The sequence below is a fragment of the Biomphalaria glabrata genome, chromosome 10 (assembly GCF_947242115.1).
Source record: "Biomphalaria glabrata chromosome 10, xgBioGlab47.1, whole genome shotgun sequence".
Classification (NCBI taxonomy): Eukaryota; Metazoa; Mollusca; class Gastropoda; family Planorbidae; genus Biomphalaria; species Biomphalaria glabrata.
Window position 1 is genome coordinate 41,760,615 of NC_074720.1, and position 20,213 is coordinate 41,780,827.

Here is a 20,213-nt window from a genome sequence, read left to right on the forward strand (position 1 = left end):
TACCTGGTAATTGTGTATTGTTTAATAACAAGCTATGCTTCCTTCGAGACAAAAACACCAAGGATCACTAGTTCTCTCGCCATTTCCGTAAGACGCACCATGGTAGTAACAGCGTTTCTCTAAAATAGAGTGTACACACCAGTAGGAAATAGTTGGTTACTTGTGGGTAGATGTAGTTGGTGTGAATATGTTAAAAAAACAAGTTTAATAAAAAAAAATGTTTTTTAAACACAAAAATTATATTGAGTAAAATTATATCAATTAATTTGAATCGATCACATTGATAAAAAACAATTTTAAAAAACTGTCACGTGATAACCATTGTTGATTAAAATAATATCGTAATTTGTATAGGAGAAATGGGGAAACAGGTTGATTTTAATCTTGTTTATTTGCGATTGGTGAATGGCCTCTATTAATGTTTAATAGGTCTAGAGTTCTATTAGGTGCTTGATGAAATATTTCTTCTTCTTCTTCTTCTAGCCAGCTTTATTGCTGCTGAGCTGTGAGCTCTTTTGCAGACTGTGCCAAGGAAAAATAGTGTGCTGTTTTCTTCAGTTGTTCAGCACTGCCGTACAGGGTGTTGGTTATGTTTGGCTGTAGTGGAAGTAGTGTATGCTACGGTGGATTGGGAAGGGGCATTCATTTACGGTTTCATAAAGGTGGGCGCAGTGTCTGCAAAGGGGGAGTTGCGTGGAGTTTATTTTGTTCAGATGATAATTTAACAGAGGTGTGTGTCCTGTTCTTAGTTGGAATATTGTAGATTGTTCTTTGCGGGGGAGGAAGTTAATACTGTCCAGTTTGTTAGGCGTAGTCATTTCTTTGTACATGGCTCTGCCTGTGTTTCCTGATGCCCATTGGTTGAGCCACTCATCTTTCTGATTGTTGACTAACATTGAACTTAATGTGATGTAGCTAACCTGAAATGAACTCCTATTGAAAAAAAACAGAGGAGGAAGGACTCAATCCTCCCGTAGTGCTCTGGCAAGAAACTGTGCCGTTCTGCGTAATGCCTCATAGCTACCATATCAAACAAAATAATTGAACACTAATTAATAATTAAATTATTGGTTAATTTTTTAAATTCATTCTTGTCTTCTCGTGTACAACGAATAATTGTGCGAAGTTTCCACTTTATCAGAGAATGGGAAATTGGAGAAAGAAACATGTTCAAACTTTGAACCAGACAAGACAGACGGACAGACGGACAGAGTGAGTTAATATAAGCTTTGTAACCAAAAACGATAAAACGTACGTACCGTCATTTCGGGGCGGTGCAGGGCTTGTTACATCAACACACACACACTGTATTGCGATACAGATCAAGACAATGAGAACAGCTTTCATGGTTTAACGCATGGGCGTAGCCAGGGGGGGGTTCTTGGGGTTCAAACCCCCCCCGAAATGAAATCCCCCCCCCTGGGGGGGGGGGAGTCGGAATATAGTGACTGATTTTTTGCTTTGATTTTGTTTATTTTAGGTGAGATTTTAATACTAAACCATCACTTGCCCTAGCAAAACCAAAGGGGTTTTGAGTTTAAAACCCCTTACCAGGGGGGTTCGAGTTTAAAAACCCCTACCGGGGGGGGGGGATTCGAGTTTAAAAACCCCTGCCGGGGGGGGGGGGTTCGAGTTTAAAACCCCTACCAGAGCGGTTCGAGTTTAAAAACCCCTACTAGGGGGTTTGAGTTTAAAACCCCCTACCAGGGGTTTTGAGTTTTAAACCCCCTACCTGGGGTTTTTGCAGTTAACTCCCCCTCTTCTATAAAACAGAACAAAAAAAAAATGCAAACGAAAATCCCCTAATTCCAAAAGCACAGTTAAGGAAGATTTTGATTTTTAAACTCCATCTAAAATTTGCATAAACCCCCCTCATTAATATAAAAAAAAGCTAATTACGCACTCAAAATGTTATGAGCTTAGCTAAATGGGTTTTGACTCAGTTTTGAGTTTAAACCCCACTTCAGTGGGGTTTGAAGGTAAAAAATACCTCTTTAATAATAAAAAAAAAGCAAATTATACACTAAAAATGTTATGAGTGTAGTCTATGGGGTTTTGAGTTTAAACTCCCCTCCAGTGGAGTTTGAAGCTAAAAAGTACCTCTTCAATATAAATAAAAGAAAATTACTCACTCTAAAATCTATGAGCGTAGTCAAAGGGGTTTTGAGTTTAAACCCCCCGCCATCTTCAGTGTAAGAAAAAAAGCAAATTACGCACTCAAAATGCTATAAGCGTTGCCGAAAGGGGTTTTGAGTTTAAACCCCCATTCAGAGGGGTTTGGTGCTAAAAATACATCTTCAATATAAAAAAAAAAGCAAATTACACACTAAAATTATTTGAGCGTAGCCAAGCCAATCGGGGGTTTTGAGTTTCTTCTACAGATGGCTTTTTTTTTTAAAGTTTAAAACCCATCTAGATGGTTTTGAGTCTAAGATCCCCCTACAGAGCATTTTGAGGTGGAAAACCCCCAACAGAAGATTTTGACGATAAAACTTCTCTTTTCGATATAAAATCTAAAGCAAACTACAGTCACTTAATTCCAAGAGCGTATTCAAGAGAGGTTACACATTTTTACCAGTGGCAGGGCTCCATTAATAAACTGCAGTGAATAGTCATCTACCGAAATCGAAAAACACTAAATGTAGCTCAACAAAGATGGCTAAGACAGATTTTAGGAGTCAGTTATAGAGATCGGATCTAAATCAAGGAAATCCTATGCCGAACTGGTAGTCGACCCCTTAGTAAGATTGTGAGAGAACGACGCATGAGGTTTGCGGGACACGTTCTCCGACAAAATGAATTACGCATAAGAAGAGTTGCAATGATATCCTAGTACAACTTGACGCCACTCATTCATGGAGGTCCTCATGGTAGGTGGGAAGAGGCTTCAGACATTACCAGTGACAGATTTTTATGGAAACTGCTTGATGGCAAATGCTCCGAACGGCGTGGGAGGGTCTAAGTCAGTAAGAATAGCACATTAGGTTTTTGAAATAAAACTTTTTAATAGCATTAAAATGGACTGTAGATACCTCAGAATATGCATTTTGTTGGCTTTCAATACCAGAAATAGTGCTTGGCGGCGGGGCTTCTCCCCGCCCTGGGGAGCTCCTGGCGCTCCCCCAGACCCCCTTGCTGTTAATGGCGGGGAGTCCACAATTTTATGGAAACAGCTTGATGGCAAATGCGCCGAACGACGAGGGAGGGTCTAAGTCAGTAAGAATAGCACATTAGGTTTTTGAAATAGAACTTTTTAATAGCAGGAAAATGCACTGTAGATACCTCAGAATATGTATTTTGTTGGTTTTCAATATCAGAAATAGTGATTGTGGGCGGGGCTTCGCCCCGCGCTGGGGGAGCTCCTAGCGCTCCCCCAGACCCCTTTGCTGGTAATGTCAGGGAATCTACAATTTTTTCACTAACTCATGGAAGATACTATTCTAGGGCACAATAAACGTCTTCCGAAAGAATGAAGGGTCAGAATGTAATAAAGATTATGTACACACACACATAAATACATATAATTTTTTTTCGCGGGGGGGGGGGGGGCAGAAAAAAATTCACCCCCCCAAAACCCCCCCCCCGAAAAAAAATCCTGGCTACGCCCATGGTTTAACGAACAGCACGTTACGAACAGCCTTGCAGTTAGAGTGAACAGTTTTTTTTGTGAACAGCTTTGCAGTTAGAGTGAACAGTTTTTTTTGTGAACAGCCTTGCAGTTAGAGTGAACAGTTTTTTTTTGTGAACAGCCTTGCAGTCAGAGCTCAAGGTTGTGTATGATACTGGAACTGACTGGCTTGGTTAAAATTATTTGTTTTTTTTTAATAGGTTATCTGCGCTTGTTCAACTAAGCTATCATTTAAATCAGCGTCTCTCAAACAGATGGGCTCAGAATGTGATGATCAGGAAAGAGAGGCGACCCCGGGGGTTGTTAGATTTAATATTTTTGAGGGACAAACATCGTATGTTCACTATATAGTTATAAATCAATGTTTGAAATTTATCCACGCAACAATGTCTTTTTACAACTTACACTGTCTGTCTGTCTGTTAAAAAGTCTGTCTGTTAAAAAGTGTGCCCACGTAAAATCTTTCACACATATTTTCTGATCAAGTTGAAACTTTGCACGATTATTCATTAGTTTATAAAATACTTAAAATTAATGTTTACATTAGTCAACCAATTACTGGTTATAACTTATAAGTCATTTTGTTTGATCCCAGCAATGGAAATTAATCCTTTCGTGTACAAAGATATGGCTAAATATGTAGGGTTTGGTCCATTTGAAGACAACATAAGGAGTTGACGGGTCTGCCATCCAAGGGAATTCTGTCCTAGGCACAAGACAGAAAGGAATGGAGAAAGATGGTCAACAGATTTTGTGTGATGCCCTCACGGTCCAACAGACTGAGGAATATGTGATAGTGAAGGAATTAGTTTTGGGTTTGTTTGCTGTCGTTGTTGTTTTTTTTTTGTCAAATAAGGGAAATAACTCCTACATTACTGAGATATATAGTTGTAAGTGTGGAGCTCTTCCCCTTAGATAAACTTTGCTCTATTTTTTTTTAAGGATTATTTTTTACATTATGCTCCTTACCACCCTGTCTTTAAACAAGCAAAAAAGTAGATTTTTATCGTTTAAGTAGAATGTTGTAGAATGTTATAGAATGGTGTAGAATGTCTTTTTTTTCTGCGTCTGCAGCAGTATTGTCGCAAAAAGGTTTTGTTTGTAAAGAAGACAAATTAATACATTTCCTATAAAAAAAAATGATCCTGGAATATCTGTAACATTATAGTATAGGCAAGTGCAGACTTCTTCTTTATTTGACTTAGAATATTTTGTTTTTTTTTCTTTTTGTTTGTTTGTTTGTTTGTTTGTTTTTGCAGTTCAGAAAGCATCAAAACACAGTTTAGTTGTCCCCGCCCCCCCCCCTCCCCCAGTTGTACTTACACATTCAAGGACTTTCTCTTTTTTTTTTATAAAAACAAAAAAATAAACAATTTAAAAATTTTAAATCAAATCTCGTCCAGGGTAAAGCACAAAACAAACAAGTTCTTATATCTCAATATAGGAAGGTTTATCTACGTACAGCTTTAATAATCACCACCTATGGATTAATTAGTTGGTTTATATTTGTGATGTGATTGATGTATTGTCTTCGACTAGGAGCGATCGTTCAAAATTACAACTTGATCCGAGATTGAAAAGTGGGGGAAATAAACGTGTAAAAATGAATCATCCCAGACAGACAAACAGACAGACTGAGTTAATATAAGCTTTGTAAAAAGGCCTTTGAAGAGTTTTTTTCTTTTTTTTTTTTTGTTAGTGGGGCGTTACGTGTAAAAGTTTGAGAACCACTGGTGTCATTCTCTTGACCTGGCGTTAGTGACGGATAAAAAATAAAAAAAAAAAATGTCATTTGACTTAAAATTAATTGACATGGTGTTCCTACAAGTCACAACATCAGACCCTTTTTTGTAGAAAGTCCATCAAGAGAGCTTGACTTGACGTCTCGCTTTTCGAGCAATAATAATGGTCAGTTCAACTTGTTTTTTTTTTTTGTCTTCAACCTAAAACGATGCAAAACCTGCAATGCAAAGATGAATATCAGAACTACACGTTAAGCGCTCATCGCCAGCTTGTCCATCACGACGGAAAGCAATTCATAAGTAAAGTTATTGACAGTTTCGGCAGCCACAGTCAAAATTTGCAGTTTTTATTTGATCGAACGCAGGGAAACACGGTCCTCACGGAAAAAGTTAACATTGTTGTACAGTAAATACTTTGTTCACGTGTTTAAACATTTTTTACTGTGCATTTAATATATCGATTAGGTATGAGGGCCCGAGTAGGGGGTGGGGGGCAGTTCTTTTCTTTAGTATTATAACAAGAAAGTTGAGAATACGATTTTGAGCCATGGGTGGCAGCTTGCACCACCACCACCACCCCCCCCCTGCAAAAAATCCTCGGGCGCCCATGTGCAGCGGATATATTACATTGAACAATGTAAAGTGGAAATGATCATGAACTATATAAAACTTCTCAATAACCTTGACTGCTCAACCTGGATGAGTCTTGTGTGTTACTGGTTATTGTAAGTAAAAAGTATAATCTGAAAAAAAAAAAAAAAAAAGGTTTAAACAATTATGCCTCTAATTCAGTAATAGTTATTTGGACAGTTATTACAAGAAAGCCCCTTTTGCTACATAGGCGTAGTGAGGGATGGGCAAGGGGTGCACGATGCCCCGAGCGCCTCACACAGAGAGGCGAAAAAAATGTTGTAGCTAGGTAATACATTCTAAAGTTATTTGTAGTCTATTATTATTAAATACTTTTTTTTATTATTTATAAGCTATATTTCTATGTAATAATCATGGAAAATGAGTGGGTGGAAGGGCGCCAATAAAGTTTCTTGCCCCGGGCGCACGTTTTGCTCACTACGCCTCTGGTTTGCTACGATCTCCATAAAACTATCGACGCTATAGACACCGACCTTTTCATATTCAGTGTTAAGACCCTCTGTTGTTTTTTTATTTTACTGAAAAGCTAAGAGGAAGACGAACTTAATACCTACTGGGGAAAAGTTTCATGCTCCTCACCACTAGATACCCGGTGCCACCCGCACATTGCTAGCTAAACCTCTGGGGGACTAAGTCTTGACGTTTGTCATTATTAAGTAGATTTGTTCAGATGATAATTTAACAGAGGTGTGTGTCCTGTTCTTAGTTGGAATATTGTAGATTGTTCTTTGCGGGGGAGGAAGTTAATACTGTCCAGTTTGTTAGGCGTAGTCATTTCTTTGTACATGGCTCTGCCTGTGTTTCCTGATGCCCATTGGTTGAGCCACTCATCTTTCTGATTGTTGACTAACATTGAACTTAATGTGATGTAGCTAACCTGAAATGAACTCCTATTGAAAAAAAACAGAGGAGGAAGGACTCAATCCTCCCGTAGTGCTCTGGCAAGAAACTGTGCCGTTCTGCGTAATGCCTCATAGCTACCATATCAAACAAAATAATTGAACACTAATTAATAATTAAATTATTGGTTAATTTTTTAAATTCATTCTTGTCTTCTCGTGTACAACGAATAATTGTGCGAAGTTTCCACTTTATCAGAGAATGGGAAATTGGAGAAAGAAACATGTTCAAACTTTGAACCAGACAAGACAGACGGACAGACGGACAGAGTGAGTTAATATAAGCTTTGTAACCAAAAACGATAAAACGTACGTACCGTCATTTCGGGGCGGTGCAGGGCTTGTTACATCAACACACACACACTGTATTGCGATACAGATCAAGACAATGAGAACAGCTTTCATGGTTTAACGCATGGGCGTAGCCAGGGGGGGGTTCTTGGGGTTCAAACCCCCCCCGAAATGAAATCCCCCCCCCTGGGGGGGGGGAGTCGGAATATAGTGACTGATTTTTTGCTTTGATTTTGTTTATTTTAGGTGAGATTTTAATACTAAACCATCACTTGCCCTAGCAAAACCAAAGGGGTTTTGAGTTTAAAACCCCTTACCAGGGGGGTTCGAGTTTAAAAACCCCTACCGGGGGGGGGGGATTCGAGTTTAAAAACCCCTGCCGGGGGGGGGGGGGTTCGAGTTTAAAACCCCTACCAGAGCGGTTCGAGTTTAAAAACCCCTACTAGGGGGTTTGAGTTTAAAACCCCCTACCAGGGGTTTTGAGTTTTAAACCCCCTACCTGGGGTTTTTGCAGTTAACTCCCCCTCTTCTATAAAACAGAACAAAAAAAAAAATGCAAACGAAAATCCCCTAATTCCAAAAGCACAGTTAAGGAAGATTTTGATTTTTAAACTCCGTCTAAAATTTGCATAAACCCCCCTCATTAATATAAAAAAAAGCTAATTACGCACTCAAAATGTTATGAGCTTAGCTAAATGGGTTTTGACTCAGTTTTGAGTTTAAACCCCACTTCAGTGGGGTTTGAAGGTAAAAAATACCTCTTTAATAATAAAAAAAAAGCAAATTATACACTAAAAATGTTATGAGTGTAGTCTATGGGGTTTTGAGTTTAAACTCCCCTCCAGTGGAGTTTGAAGCTAAAAAGTACCTCTTCAATATAAATAAAAGAAAATTACTCACTCTAAAATCTATGAGCGTAGTCAAAGGGGTTTTGAGTTTAAACCCCCCGCCATCTTCAGTGTAAGAAAAAAAGCAAATTACGCACTCAAAATGCTATAAGCGTTGCCGAAAGGGGTTTTGAGTTTAAACCCCCATTCAGAGGGGTTTGGTGCTAAAAATACATCTTCAATATAAAAAAAAAAGCAAATTACACACTAAAATTATTTGAGCGTAGCCAAGCCAATCGGGGGTTTTGAGTTTCTTCTACAGATGGCTTTTTTTTTTAAAGTTTAAAACCCATCTAGATGGTTTTGAGTCTAAGATCCCCCTACAGAGCATTTTGAGGTGGAAAACCCCCAACAGAAGATTTTGACGATAAAACTTCTCTTTTCGATATAAAATCTAAAGCAAACTACAGTCACTTAATTCCAAGAGCGTATTCAAGAGAGGTTACACATTTTTACCAGTGGCAGGGCTCCATTAATAAACTGCAGTGAATAGTCATCTACCGAAATCGAAAAACACTAAATGTAGCTCAACAAAGATGGCTAAGACAGATTTTAGGAGTCAGTTATAGAGATCGGATCTAAATCAAGGAAATCCTATGCCGAACTGGTAGTCGACCCCTTAGTAAGATTGTGAGAGAACGACGCATGAGGTTTGCGGGACACGTTCTCCGACAAAATGAATTACGCATAAGAAGAGTTGCAATGATATCCTAGTACAACTTGACGCCACTCATTCATGGAGGTCCTCATGGTAGGTGGGAAGAGGCTTCAGACATTACCAGTGACAGATTTTTATGGAAACTGCTTGATGGCAAATGCTCCGAACGGCGTGGGAGGGTCTAAGTCAGTAAGAATAGCACATTAGGTTTTTGAAATAAAACTTTTTAATAGCATTAAAATGGACTGTAGATACCTCAGAATATGCATTTTGTTGGCTTTCAATACCAGAAATAGTGCTTGGCGGCGGGGCTTCTCCCCGCCCTGGGGAGCTCCTGGCGCTCCCCCAGACCCCCTTGCTGTTAATGGCGGGGAGTCCACAATTTTATGGAAACAGCTTGATGGCAAATGCGCCGAACGACGAGGGAGGGTCTAAGTCAGTAAGAATAGCACATTAGGTTTTTGAAATAGAACTTTTTAATAGCAGGAAAATGCACTGTAGATACCTCAGAATATGTATTTTGTTGGTTTTCAATATCAGAAATAGTGATTGTGGGCGGGGCTTCGCCCCGCGCTGGGGGAGCTCCTAGCGCTCCCCCAGACCCCTTTGCTGGTAATGTCAGGGAATCTACAATTTTTTCACTAACTCATGGAAGATACTATTCTAGGGCACAATAAACGTCTTCCGAAAGAATGAAGGGTCAGAATGTAATAAAGATTATGTACACACACACATAAATACATATAATTTTTTTTCGCGGGGGGGGGGGGGGCAGAAAAAAATTCACCCCCCCAAAACCCCCCCCCCGAAAAAAAATCCTGGCTACGCCCATGGTTTAACGAACAGCACGTTACGAACAGCCTTGCAGTTAGAGTGAACAGTTTTTTTTGTGAACAGCTTTGCAGTTAGAGTGAACAGTTTTTTTTGTGAACAGCCTTGCAGTTAGAGTGAACAGTTTTTTTTTGTGAACAGCCTTGCAGTCAGAGCTCAAGGTTGTGTATGATACTGGAACTGACTGGCTTGGTTAAAATTATTTGTTTTTTTTTAATAGGTTATCTGCGCTTGTTCAACTAAGCTATCATTTAAATCAGCGTCTCTCAAACAGATGGGCTCAGAATGTGATGATCAGGAAAGAGAGGCGACCCCGGGGGTTGTTAGATTTAATATTTTTGAGGGACAAACATCGTATGTTCACTATATAGTTATAAATCAATGTTTGAAATTTATCCACGCAACAATGTCTTTTTACAACTTACACTGTCTGTCTGTCTGTTAAAAAGTCTGTCTGTTAAAAAGTGTGCCCACGTAAAATCTTTCACACATATTTTCTGATCAAGTTGAAACTTTGCACGATTATTCATTAGTTTATAAAATACTTAAAATTAATGTTTACATTAGTCAACCAATTACTGGTTATAACTTATAAGTCATTTTGTTTGATCCCAGCAATGGAAATTAATCCTTTCGTGTACAAAGATATGGCTAAATATGTAGGGTTTGGTCCATTTGAAGACAACATAAGGAGTTGACGGGTCTGCCATCCAAGGGAATTCTGTCCTAGGCACAAGACAGAAAGGAATGGAGAAAGATGGTCAACAGATTTTGTGTGATGCCCTCACGGTCCAACAGACTGAGGAATATGTGATAGTGAAGGAATTAGTTTTGGGTTTGTTTGCTGTCGTTGTTGTTTTTTTTTTTGTCAAATAAGGGAAATAACTCCTACATTACTGAGATATATAGTTGTAAGTGTGGAGCTCTTCCCCTTAGATAAACTTTGCTCTATTTTTTTTTAAGGATTATTTTTTACATTATGCTCCTTACCACCCTGTCTTTAAACAAGCAAAAAAGTAGATTTTTATCGTTTAAGTAGAATGTTGTAGAATGTTATAGAATGGTGTAGAATGTCTTTTTTTTCTGCGTCTGCAGCAGTATTGTCGCAAAAAGGTTTTGTTTGTAAAGAAGACAAATTAATACATTTCCTATAAAAAAAAATGATCCTGGAATATCTGTAACATTATAGTATAGGCAAGTGCAGACTTCTTCTTTATTTGACTTAGAATATTTTGTTTTTTTTTCTTTTTGTTTGTTTGTTTGTTTGTTTGTTTTTGCAGTTCAGAAAGCATCAAAACACAGTTTAGTTGTCCCCGCCCCCCCCCCCTCCCCCAGTTGTACTTACACATTCAAGGACTTTCTCTTTTTTTTTTATAAAAACAAAAAAATAAACAATTTAAAAATTTTAAATCAAATCTCGTCCAGGGTAAAGCACAAAACAAACAAGTTCTTATATCTCAATATAGGAAGGTTTATCTACGTACAGCTTTAATAATCACCACCTATGGATTAATTAGTTGGTTTATATTTGTGATGTGATTGATGTATTGTCTTCGACTAGGAGCGATCGTTCAAAATTACAACTTGATCCGAGATTGAAAAGTGGGGGAAATAAACGTGTAAAAATGAATCATCCCAGACAGACAAACAGACAGACTGAGTTAATATAAGCTTTGTAAAAAGGCCTTTGAAGAGTTTTTTTCTTTTTTTTTTTTTGTTAGTGGGGCGTTACGTGTAAAAGTTTGAGAACCACTGGTGTCATTCTCTTGACCTGGCGTTAGTGACGGATAAAAAATAAAAAAAAAAAATGTCATTTGACTTGAAATTAATTGACATGGTGTTCCTACAAGTCACAACATCAGACCCTTTTTTGTAGAAAGTCCATCAAGAGAGCTTGACTTGACGTCTCGCTTTTCGAGCAATAATAATGGTCAGTTCAACTTGTTTTTTTTTTTTGTCTTCAACCTAAAACGATGCAAAACCTGCAATGCAAAGATGAATATCAGAACTACACGTTAAGCGCTCATCGCCAGCTTGTCCATCACGACGGAAAGCAATTCATAAGTAAAGTTATTGACAGTTTCGGCAGCCACAGTCAAAATTTGCAGTTTTTATTTGATCGAACGCAGGGAAACACGGTCCTCACGGAAAAAGTTAACATTGTTGTACAGTAAATACTTTGTTCACGTGTTTAAACATTTTTTACTGTGCATTTAATATATCGATTAGGTATGAGGGCCCGAGTAGGGGGTGGGGGGCAGTTCTTTTCTTTAGTATTATAACAAGAAAGTTGAGAATACGATTTTGAGCCATGGGTGGCAGCTTGCACCACCACCACCACCCCCCCCCTGCAAAAAATCCTCGGGCGCCCATGTGCAGCGGATATATTACATTGAACAATGTAAAGTGGAAATGATCATGAACTATATAAAACTTCTCAATAACCTTGACTGCTCAACCTGGATGAGTCTTGTGTGTTACTGGTTATTGTAAGTAAAAAGTATAATCTGAAAAAAAAAAAAAAAAAAAGGTTTAAACAATTATGCCTCTAATTCAGTAATAGTTATTTGGACAGTTATTACAAGAAAGCCCCTTTTGCTACATAGGCGTAGTGAGGGATGGGCAAGGGGTGCACGATGCCCCGAGCGCCTCACACAGAGAGGCGAAAAAAATGTTGTAGCTAGGTAATACATTCTAAAGTTATTTGTAGTCTATTATTATTAAATACTTTTTTTTATTATTTATAAGCTATATTTCTATGTAATAATCATGGAAAATGAGTGGGTGGAAGGGCGCCAATAAAGTTTCTTGCCCCGGGCGCACGTTTTGCTCACTACGCCTCTGGTTTGCTACGATCTCCATAAAACTATCGACGCTATAGACACCGACCTTTTCATATTCAGTGTTAAGACCCTCTGTTGTTTTTTTATTTTACTGAAAAGCTAAGAGGAAGACGAACTTAATACCTACTGGGGAAAAGTTTCATGCTCCTCACCACTAGATACCCGGTGCCACCCGCACATTGCTAGCTAAACCTCTGGGGGACTAAGTCTTGACGTTTGTCATTATTAAGTAGATTTGGTGGGTTGAAATCTACAGTCTTGTCATCACTAACTTATCTCAGTAAAGAAGATTACTCGTCTTATAAAATACAGACTTTACTTAAAAAAAAAAAAAAGATGATTACGTCCTACGCGGTAAATACTGCATAAGTCTACAAGTAAATTTCAAAACCTGACTTGGTTCTCAAACTTTTACCAGTGGTGCACCCCAACCAGGGCTGGCCTTAGATTATTGTAGGCTTTTTTGTTTTATCTATCTATCTATCTATCTATCTATCTATCTATCTATCTATCTATCTATCTATCTATCTATCTATCAATCTCTCACTCTGTTTGGTATTTATACAATTATTTTATGTATGTATGTATGTATTACTGTGTGTATGTATATATGTGTGTATGTATATGTGTATGCATGCATGCATGCATGTATGTATGTATGTATGTATGTATGTATGTATGTATGTATGTATGTATGTATGTATGTATGTTTTTATGTTTGTATGTTAGTATGTTAGTATGTATGTTTGTATGTTAGTATGTATGTATGTTAGTATGTATGTATGTATGTATGTATGTATGTATGTATGTATGTATGTATGTATGTATGTATGTATGTATGTATGTATGTATGTTTTTATGTTTGTATGTTAGTATGTTAGTATGTATGTTTGTATGTTAGTATGTATGTATGTTAGTATGTATGTATGTATGTATGTATGTATGTATGTATGTATGTATGTATGTATGTATGTATGTATGTATGTATGTATGTATATATGTGTGTGTGTGTGTATGTGTGTAAGTGTGTATGTATGTATGTATATGTTTGTATGTTAGTATGTATGTATGTATGTATGTATGTATGTATGTATGTATGTATGTATGCATGTATGTATGTATGTATGTATGTATGTATGTATGTATGTATGTATGTATGTATGTATGTATGTATGTATGTATGTATGTATGTATGTATGTATTACATATGCTAATTAAGTATTCTTGTGTATTTACATGTTAAGCTACAAAATTGAATTAAAGTTAAACTTTATAACTTTCATCTTCTGGAAACCCCCTCTCTCTCTCTCTCACACACACACACACTCCTCTACCTCTACCCTCCCCCTCTCTGTCTCAGTATTTTTAATACTACTCTGCCCTAGAGATCACTAGAAGAGAACGGGGAACTTTTTTTTTTCTTCTCACTAGCTACTGCCCCATGCAGCCCGCACCACCCACATGTAGGTTCGCCTTTGATTCCAACACTGAAATCACTCTTTGATTTCTTTGTGTTCCTATGGCAAAATAAAAAAAAAAAAACATTAAAAATAGTATCCAATAATTAATCACCGATAGAAAAATAAAAGTGCCGACATACTGGTCTCTACTGACCACGCCAAGTCTCTACTGACCACGCCAATCCGAGGAGTACGAGTCTAGATAAGATAATGATACGATAAAGATAAGATAAGATAAGGAGCTGGGTAGATCTGGGTATAGCTTGGTGGAGCTGGGTGGACTCAAAGGCGCCCAAAGATCCCGAAACCTAGTCTTCACCAGGATTCGAACACGGGACACCCCCACCACATTTCATAAGCCAAACGTTTTACCACTCACCCACAGTTATTGTTAAACAGTAAATTCAATATTTTGTTCTGTCATGTCGCCCGCAACATTGTCATCGCCCATGAATGGCGAAATATCAGATATTCAATCAGCCGTGACGGATTGCGTATTCTCGATGTCTAATGATCTGGATTGGGGTCAAGTTTTTAGGGTCCGCACTTATTTTTAAAGTCCATTTCAACTCATCGATCATGTGAATCATATTATGATGTTAAGTGCAAATCAGGTTTTTAACAATTGCATTACTAAACCATTTTACTATTTTACATTGTCAAAAGATATACCCGCATAGTCTAAAAACCAATTTACATATTTATGGTTCACAACAAAACAAAAATTTAAAATTGTATTTCTTTAAGTATTAAAAATTAAATATTCAAACGTCATGCACCACATCTATATACTGAATTTAGATGGCACACTCGTTCACTAATCAACCGAATTCCCCATAAGCAAAATCATAACATACTGTTTTGGCTTCAATCTTGGTTTGATGAAAGGTGAACATCTGGAAGCCGCTGTGCAGTTCTGCCAACTTGTGAAGGTTTCTCCGATGGTGAGGTGGAAAAACGGTCTGATTAATAAAGTTTCTTTGGACCTATATACAATGGCGCCGAACATACGCCTCATCCGTAACTTTATGTCTGAGCGATGCCCAGGAAAATTGTTTGCATTGACTAGCCCAGTTTTAAGTATATAGTTTTGGACATAACAACATTAGAACAATGAAGATTCACGCTGATCTGTCAACTAGTCAACGCACCAACACAAACATTGTATTTCCCGGGATTTCTTTGGCTTCCAGGCTTCCATGGAAACTGGAGACGGCTGCCTTCGGAAGAATCCCTATTTCATCGTTAGGTATGTGAGGACATGTATAATACATGTATTCGTACATGTGTCTACAACAGAGAACAACAGCCATGATGTCTACAGCCGGAAAATAGGACAACAAAATGAACTATGAACAATTTCTGAGGTAGAATGTTGTCACGAGTCGAGTCTGTGACCTATTTCGACCAGTTTCTAGAAGCGAGTTCAAACCAGTGCAAGTGTCCAGCGTAAACAAGTTAATTTTAGATATCCAATCAAAGAAAGAGGTTAAAAGAAAAAAATAGCACACGTTAGCTTCTAGAAGGTCAAAGTTACTTAAATAATTATCTGAGAAGGTTCCATGATTCTGGAACGTACGATCAAAAAAAAGTATAAATTAGGGGAAAGTCAGTTAGACGGGGTCCTCGCTTAGTAATGGTTATAAGTTTTGTGATATTAGCGGGTCTATTAATTAAAGTTTTATTAGTTGAAGTTGAAGTTATACTATAAGTTTTATTTATGAAGTATCCAGTCAAGTTGTTATTGAATTGAGAAGTCAATTTTATGTGAAAGTTGAAGAAGTATTATTAAAGAAATTTGAAAGAAAATACAGAGATATGTTTCTTTCTTCATTTCATTGAGTTGTCAAGTCTTATCATATAATCCCCGGCAAGTGTGATCGTCACAAATGTTACTTGTCGTGAGAGAGCATGAAATTTGTTTTCTTTGTTGTTGACGATGTAAAACCATTTTGAACAACTAATTAAATAAATTGAAACACAAAGTTAGATTGTAATAACATATTGACCATTTCTTTCTGCTGATTTCTACATTTACATCCACTATAGGCTATCCTCAATGTAATTGGACTTGCTGTCATAGGAAGCTTTTTATGTTGATGTCCACGGCTTACCATGACATGGTCATGCGGTAAACGCGCTAGACTGTTGATCGATTGTCTCGAGTTCATACCCTGCCCGCTGCTACGTCACGTCGTCCTGCGGGAGGTTCGAACTAGGATTTAAATTAACTGAAGGAACATCTGAAACATGTAAACATGTCAAATTAAAGCTTAATGTGAACGAAAATTGAAATAAAAAAGAGAAGTGTCATCCTTGTCCTCTCCCAGTTTTCACGGGCTTGAGACCGTCACAAAGTTTTTGTGTTGACTTTGTGGCCTGGTTAAAAAATGTTGAATGTCGCAGTTACAAATACTATATAAAAGACATTTCATATTCATACAGTTTTAAAACAGGTCTTAACAAGCATCTTTAGGTATTTAACATATACAGAAAAAAACGTAAATATTACATAAAAATTTGATAGTTTAAAACTTTTTAAAAAAATTTTTTATTTTTTTTTTTAAAGAAAATAACATTTAGATAAATATTTAACTAACGAAAAAAACAACTGAAGTGAAAGCTAGAAAAGAAATGCCAGTGAGATAAAAGAAAGAGATGAATTAGAGAAGTGGGAAAAAAAAAGAAAAAGGGAAAGTTTGGATAGAAAACAAAAAAGAAAAATATTTGTAAATAGTTAAAATGGCATAAAACTAAAATCGAAAAAAAAAGAGACATGAAATCAAATTGACAGACACAAACATTAACTGTGACATTCAACACTTTGAGATTTTCACTTTATTTCTTTCAAATACAAATTACATAGAACCAATTTTTTTATTTAATGTAACATTACAAAGTACAATGTATAAAATATAATACAGTTAGCACATCTTCTCTCTCTCTTTCTCTCTGATGCAGGTCACCAGTGACAATGTCTTCTTAAAACATGTTTTTTGTGTCTTGATTTTAAAAGATGACTTTGGTTTTTTTCTGTCTTTAAAAACCAAACTGTTTGCTTGAAGAGACTTGCCTGGGACAACGTAGAGTGGAGATCCTTGGTTACAACTCAACATCACACGAGTGTCCATCTTGTCGGTGGGTCACATTTGTTCTTGACAGTGAGACAATAAAAACACAAGAAAGTCGATTCAGATTTTTAAAATGTTTAATTCAAGATTAATCACATAACATAAAAAATTATACACAATTTGAAAATATTTTCACTTTTTATTTGCTCAAAGTTTTATAAAATGTTAATATTTACATTAGAATTTCTGCATTTCTGTCGTTAGGCTACATTATTACTCCCACACACACATACACGTGGAGTTCTTACCTTTATAGACAAGACTTACGTCACTGTAGGTTCTGTAGATTTTATGTCTTCACTAATTTGATTACTTCGGGACCAGTGATACAGGTCACGCATGATCTTCAATTCTTGGAAGTGGTCAAACACTAGACTTATACCTGTGGACTAAACTCATCTTCTTCTTTAGGAAATGAAATGTGTGAAGAAATAAATAGATTGAAAATTTAATTTCACGCAACACTTTGTCTTTTAATTGACATTACATCTCTAGAACTTGTTAATGGGCGTCCTCTCACTTTATATACATCTATGTCCTTGTAGCTAAACAAGTCATGGAATTGTGTTCATAACACATTGCATTTTGTCTAAAAAACACATAGAAGCTAAATGCTCACCCACCCCTAGCCTTGACCTTTTGTATTTGCATTTAGTCACAATGATTTACCTCGACTGATGCAATGTACTTTGACTGACTATCTTTACCTGGGTTTTAATTGATTAGTCATATCAATATCATAGAGACTCAATCTCTGATTCCTTGGTCATATTTACCTTTAAACCGGATATAAATAAGCTTAAAGACAAACCTTTTAGGTCTACTCTTAAGGTTACCTTACACTCCAGTATCACCTGGACATGTGACAGTTACATTTGTTCCAGCATCTCCAGGACCTTGTCGGCGGTTGGTCTGTAGATTGGGTCACTAACCAACAGAAATGTCACCATTCTCCTAGAGAAAGTAACAATGTTTAAAATGAGATAATGAAAAAGTGACTACACAGGTAACTATAAAAAAACAACTTCTAAGAATAAAAAGGAAGGAAACAATAACAATGAATTAATGTGTTACATAAAATAACTCACTTGTAGTAGAACAGAACATTTAAATCAGCGTTAATCATTTCAACAAAGTTTACATTAGCAGGTCTCTTCTTTAACAATATAACCCAGCAAGTGATACCAAAGGCATACATGTCAACCTGAGGACAAATGTATCACGATATGTAGAATAATACTAATCAGAAAAACAACATTATTTAAAACATAATTACTATCAAACTGTATATATGATAAATTACCTTAAACGGGTTGACCCTCCAATCAGAGTAGGTCTCTGGAGCGCGGTAGAATCTGGTTCCAAAGTCCTGGAAAATCTCTACATTCGGGTTGGGTAATGCCCGAGAGAGTCCAAAGTCCGAGAGACGCACGTTAGAATTATTATCAAGAAGTATGTTAGCAGGTTTGATGTCGCAGTGGACAATGTATTTCTGGTGCAAGTAGTGGATTGCTTGGCACAACTGAAAAGAAAAAGAAATGAAATGATGTAGATACTTTTAAAAAAATTATAAGGATATGTTTAACTATTTTAAGAAAAATAGTCTATATATATATTGACAATTTTATTATTATTAGACTTTATATTTTCACTGAATTTCTTTATTCCTGATAAATTGTTGACTATAACCAGGTTAGAAGTATATTATGTATATGGGCATTTAAATAAGAGTACATCTATGAATCTTTTCTAGACAAGAGTGTATCACATAAGAAAATATTTTTATAATACTACTAAATCTTGTGGGGCTTATGTTAAGAAGTTATAAGCTGAAGTATGTATAAATATCATAAATAACAATACCATTGAGCCATTTAAAGTCGAATTATACATGCCAGAATTGGCTATTAATATTTTAAAGTATTTTTTTATATACTTAAATCTTAATTAAATAAAATGTATTTTAAAAAAAACGGATAAGCATACCTGTGTGATGTATTTAGTCTGATCTTCTAGATTTAAGCCTTTGATTGAATCCATCAGGGTACCTCGAGAACAATACGGCAAGAACAGTGCCAAGGTAGATGGTGTCTGAACAGCAGACAGAACTGGCATGATGTTAGCATGTTTAAGTCGCTTCATCAGTTTTGTTTCTTTCACAAACATATTGAGTGTCTCATCATTGCGCTTCTTTCTTTTTTCTCCTGCTTCAGGTCCATGCAAGTAAAACATCTTGACCGCCATTTGATCATTAGGGTTATCATCACTCGTGGCAAGAAGCACTGTCCCGAATGTTCCACTACCCAGTACAGGGCCTTCAATCAAATGAAATTGGGTAAACACATCAGTGTAAATGACTTCATCAATAACTGGACATTGATTGGCAGCCATCTCACAGATATGATTGAGATCAATGAATTTGATATCAAGAAAGTTTTTTAAAATGTACTACTTACAGGTTCAGTTCAGAATGAATCACAAAATGCGAAATACTTTTATAGCCCACAAAATGTGAATTGATTCCAAGTATTTAGAATATAAGTCAAACTCAAACTCCAACAAATATCACACAGCTGTCTAAAAAAACAAGTACGAGTCACTGCAAGAGAAAACTGCGTATGAAGAAAGTTAAACCAACTGGTAAGTATTTATAAGCACACTACACACTGTGACGTCAATTAAACTGGACAAAGGAATTGAGGACTGTCCACGGTGAGTCCATAAAAAAACGCACCCATCCCAAGTAAGACACAATTCATTACAAGCTATTCACTGATCAGTCACGGCTGATTGAATCTCGGACCTTTAATTCTCGCCGATAAGTAAACAATACCCCCCACCCGCCTAATCCAGTGTTGACCAGTGTTGACCAAGTGTCCCAGGACTGAAAAAATATTGAAGCTCGTATGCAACATTAAAGCAGGGAAGAAACAAGTATATATTTGCCGACAAAGTCTTTGCTAAGCATGCCAATCCGATATCAAGGTAGACAAAGTTACGTGTTTTTTTTTTCAGACAAAAAATACTTCGCCTCTAAGTATATAAATTCCTTTCCCTTTTGGCGGTAAGCAAGTGTCCCTAAGTAAATATTGAAACTTGTATGCAATAATAAGTCGACAAAGAATAAAAAATAAAATAAAAAAATGCCAGTCCGCTGTCCAGATGTAACATTTACGACAAAGATAAGTTGAC

The 20,213-nt window shown here is 36.7% G+C and overlaps 1 protein-coding gene and 1 long non-coding RNA gene across 2 annotated transcripts in view; both read right to left on the reverse strand.

Annotated features, from left to right (window-relative positions):
* The window catches only part of LOC129928510 (uncharacterized), a 25,548-nt gene extending 24,199 nt beyond the window's left edge, over positions 1 to 1,349 (reverse strand). Inside the window, exon 1 of the long non-coding RNA XR_008780016.1 lies at positions 1,260 to 1,349. This is a non-coding gene — a long non-coding RNA (uncharacterized LOC129928510). The remainder of the gene's footprint in view (positions 1 to 1,259) is intronic.
* A 16,541-nt stretch (positions 1,350 to 17,890) lies between these two features.
* On the reverse strand, positions 17,891 to 19,412 carry LOC129928579 (probable serine/threonine-protein kinase MARK-A). The gene is made up of 4 exons (XM_056043239.1): positions 19,008 to 19,412; positions 18,325 to 18,543; positions 18,110 to 18,225; positions 17,891 to 17,975 (listed from the first exon to the last, which is right to left on the reverse strand). Exons 1-4 carry the CDS (start codon positions 19,410 to 19,412, stop codon positions 17,891 to 17,893), a joined length of 825 nt encoding a protein of 274 aa, XP_055899214.1.
* Positions 19,413 to 20,213: the final 801 nt, after the last annotated feature.